A 16,048-nucleotide genomic window follows, 5' to 3' on the forward strand; every position below is an offset into this window, starting at 1 on the left:
ATGCCTTTTTCTGAGCAGGCTTTCCCCCTCTTTGGCCCATCTCTGTCTGGATTTGAACCCTGTAGCTCCTTATGACCTGAGGGTAGGAACAGAAAGCAGGATGGGCTGAGTAGGTAGAGGATTTCCCTTGTTACCCACTCCCTAAACATCTGTCTGTGGTACCAAATATACGTTTCCTTTACTCCAGTGCCCTTTCTAGAAATTTTTAGTAATATTTAGTAACCTAAAAAGAATTAGTATTCCATGTTGTAAATCTGGATTTGAAACTTGATTCCTTGGAATATTTTTTAAATTCTATGATTATATCTCAGGAAACTCCCTGGTTGTGTAAATAACCATAATTATTAATTGACTAGCTCTTAAACCAAGCAAAAAAACTTCCACATTTAAGAGACTTCAAAAGTATAAAGCAATACTTTGGGGAAGGAAAAAACCATGGTATTTGCTAAAATGCCATGTGTTCTTTAAGAACCTCAGAGCTCCTGCCTGTGACTGGCATTGTTGGGGAAGGTGGTGGCATCTGTTGCCAGGGCAGGAGGAAGAGAAGGAAGAAAAAGGCAAAGAACAAAAGCTGACATCTGGCTGATGGAACCTTCTTTTGCCCCCACCAGTTCTGCCGCAGAAAGGGATGAATGGCTAGAAGCGATTTCCAGGTCAATAGAAGAGTATGCCAAAAAGAGAATCACATTCTGTCCCAGTAGGAGTCTTGAGGAGGTATTGTCTTTTCCTTCTTGTTTTTTTTTTCTCAGTGCATTTCAAACAGTTTTTACCCTAAAGAACTTTTCCCAGGGGTTTAAAAAAGCAACATGTGTTTCACAGAAAGATCCATGTGTGGGTATAATTTCAGAGCTAAATATCCTATTAACGTCTAACTGCAAGTCTGTGATAACATACAGTATATTCATATTTTTTCTGGTTGTAAAACTTCATTGTAAAAAATTGGGGAAATACAATATAATTTAAGGAAGAAACTAATCAGCTGTCATGGCACTACCCCAGGTATCTTTTTAAGTTAATTTTGCAGCAAAGGATTATTAGGATACCACTAATCTTAATATCCTGGGAACCTGACAACTATAATAGCCCATCATTTATCCCATGTCCTTAATGACACCATCAGCATTGTGAGCCGCCATTGCCCCAAGGGAAAAAAAAAGGCTCAATTCTGTAGCACTCCATGTACATGGAAGTAATGAAAAGTTGTTCTTCCACAGGCTGACTCAGAAAATAAAGAAGAAGTTAGTCCTCTTGGATCAAAGGCTCCCATCTGGATCCCTGACACCAGAGCCACAATGTGTATGATCTGCACAAGTGAATTTACTCTCACCTGGAGAAGACACCACTGCCGGGCCTGTGGGAAGGTTGGAGAAGTTCACACCCATCTCCATTGTGATTGTTAGCTCCAGGCTGTACATAGTGAGGAAGCATCTTTCCTCCTGTAAATCACAGCAGGGGGAAGGAAGATACCGAATCATGGATGATATTTTCTCTAAATATTTAGGCATAGGGCGTCTTACCCCTACCTACCAAGGTTATTGTAGAATGTCAATAATAGATGATTTTCATGAAAAAAAAATTCACAGTTAACTAGACTCCCACATTTACTGATAATAATTTAAACTACCCTTATCTAGATACTAAGTATTTAATAGAAGTACTTTCAGTGTTGAAATTATCGCCAGTGAGGTGTCTACTAAGCCTTCGTGACCTCGTTAGTTAGATGAGCATGGTAACGTTGATGTCAGAGAGTTACCAGGAAGATTAAACAGGGCCTCTTTAGGGAGCATTTAGTAGAGGGCCAGACACTTCGTAGAGTCACAGTAGATCTGGTCGTGGTTACCTAGCAATGATGACGGGCAACGTCGGTGATGATAAATACAGCTAACAGAGGACTTCGTGCATGCCACGCGTTGTTATAAACATTTTGTACACGTTAATGCTGTTAGTATTCTATTTTATGGAGTTAGCACTCGGTCATAGTGTGTGGCCTCTGCATCTTCCAGGGTGGTGATATGTGGAGTTCACCATAGGCCTGACCTCCACAGAGGTGTTAAGAGTCAGTGACTGAGAAAAGGTACTGAAACACTCTAGGTAGATAGCATTATCTGTTGTAGCATAGTCGATGGTTTGATGCTAAGGTTATTCTAAATAAAATAATTCCAATGTGTTTTCAGATTGTATGCCAAGCTTGTTCATCAAATAAATATGGTTTAGATTACCTGAAAAATCAACCAGCAAGAGTATGTGAACACTGTTTCCAAGAACTGCAGAAACTAGGTAATATATAAGTAAAGATTTAACAAATTCCTTTATTCCCAGATGCTTTCAAACACCCTTCCAAAAGAATCATCTTAGGTGCATTAGCAACATGACTAGTGATACTCATCTCAAAATATTAAGAATTTTGCTTTCGTAATTTAATTAAGCTTTCTTAACTCGTAGGATACTAATTGTAGAAATGTAATTACAGGGGTGAAATGCTTTAAAACAGTTACAAGGGAAATTTGACTTTCAAGTAATTTTGAAGTTTCTAGTTCCACAACTGTGCTCTTTACAGATCATTTTTATCTATCTGTGGATAGATCTGTCTCTATGGACATATACTGGGTGACCCTTTGTTAGCCCATTTCTAATCACATGGACTGATTGGTGAGGTTTTATGATATATCTAAATGTTCAGCTTTTCACCAAATACAAAATGATAAATCATATCTGCCTGCTCATTATTTGCAGGTATCCATCCCCACAGTTAAGATGAATGCAGCTAGCAGGACTGCTCAGGTCTATATTTTGGGAAGAGAGTTTTAGTTAAATTCCTGAAACCTATATATAGGATCTAAATTTCAAAAAGGTTGTTCTTCATTTCCATGAAGAATAGCTTTCCATCAGCAAATGAGAATGTCTTAGTGAATAAAGCTGGATGGCATGCTATTTCAGAATCCACATATTTACAGAGTAATAGTAACTGTACATACATTGTCCAAGAAGACACATTTATCTAATCCTTCACTGGCCTTTTTGTTCCTCCCTTTGTTCTGTGGGTGTATCATGTAGGTTGTAAATATTCAACATTCATTTTTTAAAATCCTCTTCCCTAGTCACCCATACCCATTTTCGTCAGTAAATCTTGACTAATTTATCTTTGAAGACCTTTCTCTTGATTTCTTCATCTCAGCCCTATCTTTCATCTTGGACCACTGTCATAGCTTCCCAGCAGGTTTTCTGCTGCAAATCCTTCCTCCTTTCTACTGCCAGATTTTTTTCTTCTAAATTCAGTCTGCTTCTGTCATTTCCCAGCCTAAAAGACCTTTGGTTTCCCACGGCTTAAACAACAGTCCACATTCCTTAGAACCAGCCTTTTTCCCTCAACCTTATTATTCTCCAAATAGATGATCTAATTTCATACCTCTGCTTTTGCTTATGCTGACTTCTCTTCGTGGAGTGTTCACCCTCCTCTTTTTGACTTGGCAAACTCCTGTTATACCTAATGGCCAACTCAAATATCTTACTCTCTCCCACCTTTCCCCGAACCTCTGCACTCAAAATTAATGGTTTCCTGATCTTGTCTTATAGTCCCTTTTCTAATACTTGGTTCATTATAATATTCCTATTTGGTCATATATCTAGGTACTAAGTGATGCTGTTAGTGGGTTTTTTTAAGTCAGGAGGGAAGTTTATATAATTTATTTAAAATTGGTAGTACATTAACATGTTTCATTAGTCCAAAGGCACAAAAGGGTCCTCCTTTCTCATGGTTTACAACTGAAAAAGCATAAAATCATAGACTGTGGAAAGTCTTCCTCCCACTCAGCTTCCGGCCATCCGTTTTTTTTCCCCCGGAGGTCTCTGTGTCATCAGTTCCTCAAGTATCCCTTCCATAGATATTTTATGCAGCAGTGTTTGTTGATCTGAATTAAATTGAATTGCAAAATGCTACCACTGGCTACATAAATGCACCTGATTTGTTTTAGATCACCAGCATTCTCCTAAGATTGGATCTCCTGGAAATCACAAATCTCCTTCAAGTGCCTTATCATCAGTCTTACATAGTATTCCATCAGGGAGGAAACAGAAAAAAATTCCAGCTGCTCTCAAAGAAGTAAGTGTTTCCATTAAACTTGCATCCTGATATAAGCTGAATTATTCATATCCATTTAATACACAGTTTTTCTTCCATAAAGAAAGAGGTCATTTCCCACTAATATTAAGACATGCATTTTAATACTGGTGCTGGATGTGGCTGAATCCTCACTCTCTTCCTTGGTCTCCCATATGACCTAAGTCATTCAGAAAATGGCTGTTGAAAGGTTTGGAGAACATTTTATAGCAATGGTAGCAAGTAAAGATAATTTAGATAGGGCGCCTGGGTGGCTCAGTTGGTTAAGCGACTGCCTTCGGCTCAGGTCATGATCCTGGAGTCCTGGGATCGAGTCCCACATCGGGCTCCCTGCTCAGCAGTGAGTCTGTTTCTCCCTCTGACCCTCTTCCCTCTCATGCTCTCTAGCTCTCATTCTCTCTCTCTCAAATAAATAAATAAGATCTTTAAAAAAAAAAAAAAGATAATTTAGATATATGGGGATTTTTGTTTTAAAAGATTTTTATTTGTCAGAGAGAGAGGGAGAGAGATTGAGAGCACAAGCAGGGGGGCGGCAGGCAGAGGGAGAAGCAGGCTCCCCGCTGAGCAGGGAGCCCAATGTGGGACTGAATCCCAGGACCCTGGGGTCATGACCTGAGCCAAAGGCAGATGCTTAACAACTGAGCCACCCGGGTGCCCCGACACATGTGAATTTTTTAAAAATTACTTTGAGGAGACCCCATGCCAGAGGGAAGAAGTCTACAGAATATTTCGGGTACTTTATTATCATTTACTAATCTGCAGTGTTTGTTATTTGTAAGTATTGGTTGGCTATAGACAGCTGCACTGGTAGTAAATTGTCTTTCCTTTCAACTTACAAGAAAAATTTAAAAAGTTAGGATAGTCTACACAGTTAGAACTGCCAGGGCTTAGTCCATAGGCATCACCAGTACCCTATCCCATCTCCTCAAATTCAAGTGTTCAGTCATCCAGTGTCAGGTAACACATAGCACTGCCTATCTGGGCCACCTCCATTTTTTTTTTAATTTAAAAAAATATATTTTATTTATTTATTTGTCACACAGAGAGAAGATGGAGAGAGCATGCACAGGCAGGGGAGAAACAGGCTCCCTGCTGAGCAAGGAGCCCCATGTGCGGCTCAATCCCAGGACCCTGGGATCATGACCTGAGCCAAAGGCAGACGCTTAACGACTGAGCCACTCAGGCGCTGCCCCTGGGCCACCTCCATTTTTATTAGTTTATTAATTATTTCCACCTGTGACCAGTTTTGTGGCCAGCAGAGTAGAGTTTTAAATGTTCTTACTTGGTTACTCTGGAGGTGTTCTACCGTGGAAAGTGGAAGCAAACAACTCCAAAAATTTGACCAAGATCGTGTTCTTTATGTAAAGTTGACTGTATTCCATCATGGTAGTTAAAACACTAAGAAATGATTCATAGCCAGCCTCATGAAATATTAAGGAGAGGACTTACAGTCCTAATTGCCAGGTTTCTTAAAGTGGTGAAGCCACTTTAGTACTCTGAACTGTCTCTTCCATCACTCAGTTCTTGAATCTAAAGTGACTTTCAGAGCTTTTCTTAACCAATGGAAGTCGTTTTCAGTTTTCTATAATTGTTCGCCTCTCCATGCTAATGTCATAGTTTATAAATATAATTCTTAAATTTGTTCTCCTCGTCAGTCTAAACTCCACAGTGCTAGTTTTACAAAAGTATTTCTAGTCTAGACTAGACCCAGCCTGACTCCAGTTGCATTTTGTACATGTTTTACCCAACCACACAAACAGACCTTCCACTGCAGCCATTCCTTCCTTTACTCCACTGGCTCTCAAAGTGTCCTCCAAAGCAGCACATCAGCATCACCTGAGAACTTACCAGAAATGGAAATTCTTAGGCCCCACCCAAGGTCTACAGAATCAGAAACTTTAACAAGCATTCTCTGTGATTCAGATGTATACTAAATTTTGAGAACCACTGCTTTCTCCTTTGCAGACTGGGAAAAATAATTTATCTGGTTACGTGCCATAAAAGTAAAAGTTTTCTACTTGGGAAGCTGTGTTTTTTGTCTTTTTATTTGTAATTGAAGTGAATTCACATATAATTAACAATTTAAAGGACACAGTTCAGGGCTGCCCAACCAGCTCTGTGGGTGGAGCATGTGACTCTTGATCTCGGGGTCCTAAGTTCAAGCCCCACCTTGGGTGTGGAGTTTTCTTTTAAAAATATATATACAAGGGCGCTTGGGTGGCTGAGTTGGTTAAGCGTCTACCTTCGGTTCAGGTCATGATCTCAGGGTCCTGGGATCAAGCCCAGCATTGAGTGGGGAGTCTCCTTCTCCCTTCCCTCGGTCCCTCCCCTCCCCCACTTGTGCACTCGCTCTCTATAAATAAATAAAATCTTTAAAAAGATGAAAGGAATCATATAATACATGACCTTTTGTCTGGCTATTTTCACTTCTCATAGTATTTTAGAGGTTCACCTAAGTTATAGCATGTATCGGTACTTTGTTTCTTTTTATATGTGAATAATACTCCATTGTATGTATATACCACAATTTCTCCATTCATCTGTTGATGGACATCTGAGATATTTCTGCCTTTGAGTTATTATGAATAGCAGTGCTATAAACATTGTGTGGACATATTGCCATGTGGACATTTGTCTTAATAATATACCTAGGAGTGTAATTGCCTGGTCATAGGGTAATTTGTTTAACTTTTTTTTTAATATTTTATTTATTTATTTGACATAGAGAGAGAGAGAACAAGTAGGCAGAGAGGCAGGCAGAGGGAGAGGGAGAAGCAGGCTCCCCGCTCAGTGGGACTCGATCCCAGGACCCTGGGATCATGACCTGAGCCGAAGGCAGCCGCTTAACCGGCTGAGCCACCCAGGCGCCCTATGTTTAACTTTTTGAGGAATTGGGAAGTTGTGTTTTTATTCCAGTAATGTTCAATACATTTTTAGAAACTCCTCGTTTTTAGAATTCCATTCAGAGCCTCAGTACCCTCAGTAATGGCACTCTGTGTCTCTTGCGTTAGACTTGATTTATATTTTAAATAATCAGATCACTAGAAGGAAAGTTTTGTGACTCATGTGATTAAGTTGCTTAAGACCAATTTTATCTTTAAGAGGGTAATAGGGGCACCTGCGTGGCTCAGGTTATGATCCCAGGGTCCTGGGATCGAGCCCCATGTCGGGCTCCCTGCTCAGTGGGGAGCCTGCTTCTCACTCTCCCTATGCCTGCTGCTCTCTCTCTCCGTCAAATAAATAAATAAAATCTTAAAAAAAAAAAAAAGGATAATAGAGGACAGGGGCACCAGGTGACTCAGTCAGTTTAAGCATCCAGCTCGATTTCAGCTCAGATCATGATATCCAGGTCATGGGATCAAGCCCCGTGTCTGGCTCTGCACTGAGATTCTCTCTTCCTTTCCCTGCTCTCTTCCCCCTGCTCATGCTTTCTATAAATAAGTCAGTAAATAAAATCTTTTCGAAAGTACGATAATAGAGGACCATGCATGACTATCCAGTATTGTGACTGTATTCTTTTACAGTTTATCAACTAATTTAAGAATATTCCAAAAGAGCATACAAAATATTTTGATCAATGATAATAACATGTAACATAAGTACATAGTGGTATCCCAATGTAACTACATTTTAAGCAAAATCTCATTTGAATGTAAACATTGTAATATTTAAAAAATCACCTGGCTGTCTTCTATAAGGGTGTCACTTTTTTATATAAATTTACTTGCACTTAACAGATATTTCCCATTTAACATTAGATGTTAAATTTTCTACTAGACAATAATATATCATCCTTATAAAATTTGTAAGAAATTAATACAATTAATACATGATTAAAGGTAGACTTTAAAAATTCATAGAATCTACCTCTTTTTGTGTTGCCACATAACGAATTACCACAAACTTAGAGGCTTAAAACAACATACATTTATTATCTCAGGAGTCCAAGCACAGCTTAGCTGGGATCTCTGCAGGACTGCAGTCAAGGCGTTGGCCAATGTTGAGTTCTCATCGCAAGGCTAACTAGGGAGGGGCCTACTTACAAGCTCACTCAGGTTAGCAGAATTCATTTCCATGCCACAGAAGCCTCCCAAGACAACTACTTCAAAGCCTGCATGGGAGAAAGTCACATCTACTAGCAATATGGAGTTTTACAGAACGTAACATAATCATGGGAGTGACATGCCATCATCTTCCCCATATTCTATTGGTTAGGAACAAGTCTCCCTACACACAAGGGGGAGGAGACTGTATAGTAGTGTGATTATCAGAGGCAAGGATCATGGGGAACCACCTTAAAACCCTGTTCACCATTCTAGGGGTGTCTGGGTGGGTCAGTTGGTTGAGCAGCTGACTCTTGATTTTGGCTTAGGTCATGATCTCAGGATCCTGGGATACAGCCCCACATCAGGCTCTCTGCTCAGCAGGGAGTCTTGAGGATTCTCTCTCCCTCTCCCTCTGCCCCACCCCGCCACGAGCATTTGCCCACTCAGCACTCTCTCTCTAAAATAAATAAATCTTTAAAAAAAAAGTCTGTTCATCATTCTAACAACATAATTCCTAAACTTGACTTTTTATTTCTGTTGTTCTAGGTTAAAAAAAGTTTCAACTGCCAGATTATGATCATTGAGAGCTTACTACCATTTTGTGTAGAGATTAAGACATTTTCATCCTTTTATGAAACAAAATAAGCTTCTCTCAGACCAAAATTTGGGGATCAGAAACTAATCCTTAAAATCACCATGAATAATCGAATTTTCCATTTACCTCTCTGTTAATAGTTTTTATAAGTCCAAAAAATGATTTCAGGAACAGAGTTAAAGGTTTAAGTAATTTTCCCTAACATTGCAAAATTCGAAGAACAGTAAACAACATATACAGTCCCAAAAATGAAACTTTCAAAAAGCACTTCTGATCTTTAGAATTATTTTTGTTCTTCTGGCAACCCAGAAAACACAGATGACGCCACAAAGAAATACATACATGCAAGCTCAATTAAACCAGGCAGAATGCTAGAATGGTTTTTTGTTTTTTGTTTTTTTTTTTGAGAAGTGGTGGGGAAGGGCAGGGAATCTTAAGCAGGCTACACGCCCAGTGCAGAGCCTGATGTGCGGCTTGATCTCACAACCCTGAGATATGACCTGAGCTGAAATCAAGAGTTGGACTTTTAACTGACTGAGCCACTCAGGTGCCCCAATGCTGGAATTGCTTCTAAACGGAAGGGTATTTTATGCCCCCGGTAATGGCAGTATTTGATTTGTCCAGTAGCAGACTTTGAAAATAAACAATTTCATTCTGAAACATTATATCATTATGGTTATTGCTTTCAGCACCAGTGATCAAAAGCAATTTTGTTACTTTACCTTTTGTTTCTTTGAAAACCATTAAACTATATATGGGGTTTGCTTATGTAGGTATCAGCAAACACAGAAGATTCTTCGATGAGTGGCTACTTGTACAGATCAAAGGGCAATAAAAAACCTTGGAAACACTTGTGGTTTGTTATAAAAAATAAAGTGCTGTATACATATGCTGCAAGTGAGGTAAGATCTGAAATCTAAAGATAAATGATTGTGGGGTCTGGTTTTATAATGCCAATTGGAAATAATTACATTATCTGTTTAATCTACTTGTTTTGTGTATATTTTTTGTTTTGCTTTGCTTTTGGAGGGGGAGATGTTGCTGTGATTTTTAATGTCAACAGTGTCCTAGAGCTCTTATTCAAAAATGTTAGGAATTTTCCATAATATTAAAATGTAACTTTTTTGGTGTCATGTGACTACTAAGAACTTCACTAAAGGCAAAGGTTCTTACCTTTCTGCGAAGCTCTCTTGGTTGACACTCCCTTGACTATCTCCAGATTGTATTGATCAGGCCTCAAGCTTAGATAAAATAGACTTTTTTTGTGTTATAAACAATGCCTGGCTATTTGCTCTAGTATTACCCTTTTCTCCTATCTGATCACCCTGTGTTCCAGTAACATCTTATAAAAACCACTGCTCTGGGAGCCAAGCTTTTCCTTAGTGGGACCGGGTAAATCACTTATATTTCTGAGCTTGTTTCCTGCATCCATAAAATGAAAGTAATATAATTACCTACCTCACATGGTTGTAGGGAAATATATGATACTCAGTGGACGTGAATACATTGAAAACTGTTTAGCAGTGTCTGACTCATGAGGTAGGTGGGGAGGGGTCAGCTTAATATTGTTGAATAAATGAAAATGAAAAACAAAGAATTATTGTTTTATATATGTGTTTATATGAAATTAAATTATAGCTATACAGTTCAAGAGTTTGCAAATCTGAATTTTGTTATCAATTTAAAGTCCCATCTCCCTTTGTATCTTTTTAAATTAGGACGTGGCAGCTTTGGAGAGTCAGCCTTTACTAGGATTTACTGTCACTCAAGTCAAAGATGAGAATTCAGAGTCTAGAGTGTTTCAGTTACTACATAAAAACATGTTATTTTATGTGTTCAAAGCAGATGATGCTCACTCAGCTCAGAAGTAAGTAATTTAGGCATATTTTTCTTTTATACATGAGTTTCAAGTTGTTACATGATTGATTTTTAAAATAACCTACTTTTGTATGTGGGGACAATTAAGAATTTAAATCAGAGATCCAAATTAGTTAGATTTCACATATTTTTCAAAGTCTTTAGGACTGTTTTAAGGACAGGCAGGAGGATCTGGAATATTTTCAGGAGACAGAGGGGAAAAGAAAATAGGTAGTCCTGTCCAAAATATTTTGTCTATACATGACCTCTGAGGAAGCAGCATGAAGCTGCTCTGTTGAAAGGAAAGGAAGCTGAGGCATTTGACCTCTCCTTCCATGAGGGTAAGGCTCATCTCTTAAAACATTCCAGGACTTTGGCAATCCAGTGATTCAATTGTGCCTTGGAACAGCAGGACTTTAAACAGCTGCTTGCTAACTTACTTCTTTGGGGAAAGGGTCAAACACATTAAGAGGCTCCCATGCTGTTCCCAATAACTGAGTAGAAGGAAATGGATATCATTTTAGATGGTAAAAGGGTTTTTTAAATAGTTTCTTTAAAATTCCAACAAGAATATTTATTTTGATATCATGAGGTTGTTTAACATAGAAAAGCATATCTCTCTGAAATTCAGGTCCTTTGTAAACAAAATAGTGCAGTTTACCTTCCACCAGATCTTTCCTGTGATTTTTATTTTGGTCTCACAAGTTACACGTTTTTGTTTCCACTAATAGCTTAGTGCTCATGTTTTCTCAATAGGCTTAAAATGCGCATGCATATAAAAAAGAATGCCTTTAGTAAACAAGGCTTGTCTTTTCTTAAGGCAGTTAGAATTAATGTACCAGAATTATATATGTTCCTGGATATTAATCAGGTACAATGTGACAGATAATCTGTAAGATTTTTTTTCAGTCTGTGTTAGGATATCTAGTGCATATGTGTTACTCCAAAAAATTCTTTTTCAAGTGAACTGAAGAATATTTAAAATTATGTCACTTAACTATTTTTTCTGTAAAAACTACCTTGGATAAAAGAGTAATTGTTCTAATATTCTGTTAGGAATTGCATTTCTCATGATTTTTATCTGTATTCATCACCAAACTGATAAAAATTATTTCTTTTGAATATGCATCTTTTGTTTATATCATTAAGTTGACAAAGGTAGAAAAACCTTCAATACAATTGGATGTAGCTGAGTGAAGGAAATCTGCTTATTTGTAATTTAGAATTAATACAGGCTAAATTATAAGTTTCTTTGAAGTCACCAATATGGAGGTGGTTTTACACATTACAGAACATTAAAATGTATTAATTTTAATGGAAATTTTTAGCTTTTTAAAAGACTTTTATTATAACTTATGCCATTTGCATTTAAAGTTTTGAAAATTCTATCCTTGAAATTTGAGCCATATCTGTGGTAGGCTATGTTTACTAATTAAATTGAGTGATTTCAAATGTTCATAGTAAGTTTGGAAGCAATTACAGTACTAGGGAGGTACAAAAAGTGTCTTCTGAATAATTGCAGCTCTGAGTATTGTCAGATAAAACTTAGACACTAACAAATTTTGGAAAGACTTCTAGAAACTCTGAGACACTTTTTTTTTTTTTTGGATACACTTCATATTGCATGCAAAATTTTGAGCAACTGAAGTAGATCAGATGTTAAGATTCTCTTTCATTGGAAGTATTAGAACAGGTCTGGACTATGGATGCCCAGGGAGTTAAGAGAGAAGGAGACAGAGACAAAGCTCGTGTTCCTGAAAGCAGAAAGGGGGTTGAAATAAAAGCCTTGGCAAATGTAATTCATTTCCCAAACCAATCGTATGGAATCATCAGGACTTCATAGAGCTTTTACATGAAATGGCCCCTTCTTCAAGCCTCATGGACATAAAAGATACACTTTTCAGTCCAAATTTTCGGCCATATTACCAAATAAAGGACAATTCCATATACGCAGAATTCTAATTTGGTATAGGAAACTTCTTAAATATACTGCTAGGTGATTGGATCCACAGACACAGCTGTGATCTATATTGTCTTAACATCTATCGGAGGATTGCATTTTACAAATCTAACAAATTTCTCTTACCAATAGGTGGATAGAAGCATTTCAGGAAGGCACAATATTGTAGCGATATTGGTTTCATCCCTTCTGTGATTCCAAATGGGTGGAATTTCATCAGAATGGAGTAATTGCAGTACAAAAATTTTATATAAATGAACACTGCCAAGATAAATCCAGCCAAAATCTTCATCAAATATTATGAATTATTTTGTTAGGTATAAGGTAATTTTTTTTAATGTTTGTTTTTTTGTGTATATGTTATTTATTAAAATTTTGATGTTTACTTAATGGTCAGAGTTATTTCTGAGATTCACACTGAATTCTAAAGTACCTTTTCTTTAGAAACCAGAAAACTTATCTTAATATTGTATACTGTATTAACTGTTTGTGACACAAGATTTCTCAGTGTTTTGTACTGTTACATTGTAACATTCTTACTTGAGGTAAGTCTTTGTAAATAAAAAACACACATCAAGGAGCAAATTTCCCTGCAGTGTTTGGTTTAGAAATTACTCTAAAACTGCTGATGAAAAAAATGTATGTTTTGAATCAATAAACTTAGATGAGTTTTTGTATCTTAATGGAAAAACACACGGCCAACTCCTACCTCAGTAACTGTGAAATGAAATTCCAGTAAATTATCCAGAGTATTTCTGTTGTACCTCTTTTGCCATGAGATAATGTTACATCATCAAGGAATTAGAGCGAAGGCATAGAATGTGAGAATTTTCATTGACCGGAGCTATGAGTAGGAAAGAGGATGGAGGAACACAATTAACTCTATGGTCTTTATATTAAGTCTCATCCTTTTTTTAAAGCTACCAGTTCAACACAAACATAAATGTATTATTAAAAAAAAAAAGAGCAAAATACGGCAAGCATTATATTACACAATATCCTTTGCTATTGTAAGTGTTCTGAGCCCAAGTCAGTGGTGGTGTTTGCATCTAAAAAGAATGTTCCATTCCCTATAATATTGTGCTTTAAAAAAATGAACTGGAATTACCATACCAAAAAAGCACAGATTCAAAGCCAGTGTTAACTGAAATTGTATTCATTTTTAAAGGTTATTTAATATTACTTTGTGTTATGCCCTCCCTGGTAATTAAAACAAATCCTTTATTTCTTTAACCAGCTGCCAAATGCATCTCATTAGGAAAGATTGATATTCATAATTCTGGTGCACTTACTATTTAACATGTGAACTGCTTTGTACATAAAACTGTTGATGAGTAGAAGAAAAATGAAATTCACACTATGATTACAGTCATTCTTGATGTTTATAATATACATTTGACTGAGCTTAAATTAAATTATCTTAAAAGGCAAGGTCATCCATAGAATATTTCACAAAAGGGCACAAGAATTTTCCTTTCTGCTTCTATATAAAGTATTTCCTAATTCAATGTGATACCATTGCCAAGAGAATTACTGAGTGCCTTTCTGAAGGTGTTTGTTGAAGCACCAGAGTCTCTACTAAATCTAGAGTTGGCTGCTTAGTTTTTCTGGCTGTTTCTTGCTGTGGGATCATTTTAAACCCTGTTGCACCCTTACACACAATCCTCACATGCTATCTCCCCAGTCTTTCTGTCACAGTAGGTAAACTAATACTTTGCAGCTCACTAATTTTAATCAAGAGAGCATAAATAAGGCTTCCACGTTAAAATCCTTGCATTTTTTAGTGTATCCTTTTTGGAGACCAACGTTATACCTTATAAAGTGTTTCCTTCTTCTTTGGGTCTAGCATTTTGCAAAGGACAAGTTATTTGAAGTTCTGCCCCGCTCCTCACGAGTTCTCAGCCTTCTGACTGGAAGGTTTGGCTTAAACCTCAGAATCTAAAAAAAATATCAGCCAAGCTATTTTGTCTTCCAACAGCTGGCTAAATCAAGAATGATTTATAAATCTAAATAGAAAAAACACTGCACAAACTAATATTCTAATTACATGTAAAACATATGTATGATTGTACTGGCTATTGGCTTCGCCCCATGGAGGGTTTTGAAAATATAAAATATGTATAGCCTTTTGAGGAAGCTATCAGATTACCATCCCCCCCCAAAATGTTTTAAATATGGAATGGTATTATGTTTCCTTCCCCCCATCAGTCCTTCATAATTTACCAAAGCCTATCAATTATTTATTTAACCTGGCTCATTTAGTGTCAACTGAAAAACCTAACTATATATGTTTTATTGTAAAGTTACTTTAAAAAATACATATCTTGATAGCTAACATTTTAGAGGAAAAAATGATATTCGGTGCATTCAGCGGGGGGGGGGGTGTGGGGCAGAGGGAGAGGGAGAATCTTAAGCAGGATCCCTACTGAGTGCAAAGCCCAACACCAGGCCTTGAGCTCCCTGAGCCAAAATCAAGACTTGGAAGCTTAACCGACTAAGCCCCCCAGGAGCTCCTATTGGGTGCATTCTATGAGAAAGTATACACAGTACCCGGATCCCAAGAATACTGTATTTATTACACTAATGCATGTGTTCCATCACACCCTTTTCAGGTTTTTCCTTTTATTCATAAGGAGGAGAAAGAAGAGCAGTTGTAAAGCCAAGCAAAAAGGTGCTAAAAGTAACTTTGATAAGAGATGCCAGGTTAAACTGGGGGAAGGCTGGCATTCTTAGTGTGTCCCCCCCAGTCTAGGTTCCTCCTCAGCTGTGACAGCTGTAAATGTAGAGAATCCATCAGAGTCCTAGAAAAATAAGGTTCTCTTAGGCATTGTCCCACATTTCCAAACCTCTCTCCAACCTATTTTCCCCTGTTCTGTAATATACCCAGTCTGATCCTCTTGTCCTTTGCCCAAGATCCTTAATTCTCTTTTCAGCCAAAAGCTTGATTCTTTGAGTATGCAGTAGCGTTTCTTAAAATGAGGTCAGCAGAGCAACTTTAATATAAAGCAGTAATGAAAAAGTAAGTGAAGAAGGTAACTTTAAAGTGTAGTTTTGTTAACTAGATGTTGGTAGGATATGTCCAGAAATAGGGAAAGCCTTCTATTTAGTAATTTAGTTAAAATGTAAATGTTATCACAGCATATGTTGATCTGTCTTAGAGTATGCATCGATTTGTACTCCCACTTTTGAGATTTGGGATCTGCTGTACTCAAATGTAGTCACTAGGATTTCCAGAGAGGTAAATCCTCTTTCTTATACTGTACATGCCTTGAAGGCAAATACTGTATCTGTGTCTCACAAAATACCTATCCTGTGTCTTTTAAGAGAAAATAGTTGTGCATAGAAGGTGAGGACAGGAGTCTTGTCTACTGCAACTCAAACTCAGCCCACCACATGCCCTCCTTATAACTCAGACCTTAGACCTACTCTTTGCACCATCCTGCAAGGCCATATCTGCAACTACCTGTTGGACA

The 16,048-nt window shown here is 37.5% G+C and overlaps 1 protein-coding gene across 2 annotated transcripts in view; it reads left to right on the top strand.

The window, feature by feature from the left end:
• FGD6 (FYVE, RhoGEF and PH domain containing 6) overlaps positions 1 to 13,750 on the top strand; it is a 108,028-nt gene extending 94,278 nt beyond the window's left edge. For both annotated transcript variants that reach the window (XM_073900497.1, XM_025881257.2), the window contains exons 15-21: positions 612 to 714; positions 1,215 to 1,361; positions 2,175 to 2,277; positions 3,972 to 4,099; positions 9,532 to 9,660; positions 10,477 to 10,625; positions 12,708 to 13,750. In XM_073900497.1, coding sequence (XP_073756598.1) covers positions 612 to 714; positions 1,215 to 1,361; positions 2,175 to 2,277; positions 3,972 to 4,099; positions 9,532 to 9,660; positions 10,477 to 10,625; positions 12,708 to 12,744 — 796 coding nt within the window. In that variant the 3' untranslated portion in view covers positions 12,745 to 13,750. The remainder of the gene's footprint in view (positions 1 to 611; positions 715 to 1,214; positions 1,362 to 2,174; positions 2,278 to 3,971; positions 4,100 to 9,531; positions 9,661 to 10,476; positions 10,626 to 12,707) is intronic.
• The last annotated feature ends 2,298 nt before the right edge of the window (positions 13,751 to 16,048 follow it).

Source organism: Callorhinus ursinus, unplaced genomic scaffold (genome assembly GCF_003265705.2).
Source record: "Callorhinus ursinus isolate GAN/ISIS: 27379988/994484 unplaced genomic scaffold, GSC_fseal_2.0 scaffold14, whole genome shotgun sequence".
NCBI lineage: Eukaryota > Metazoa > Chordata > Mammalia > Carnivora > Otariidae > Callorhinus > Callorhinus ursinus.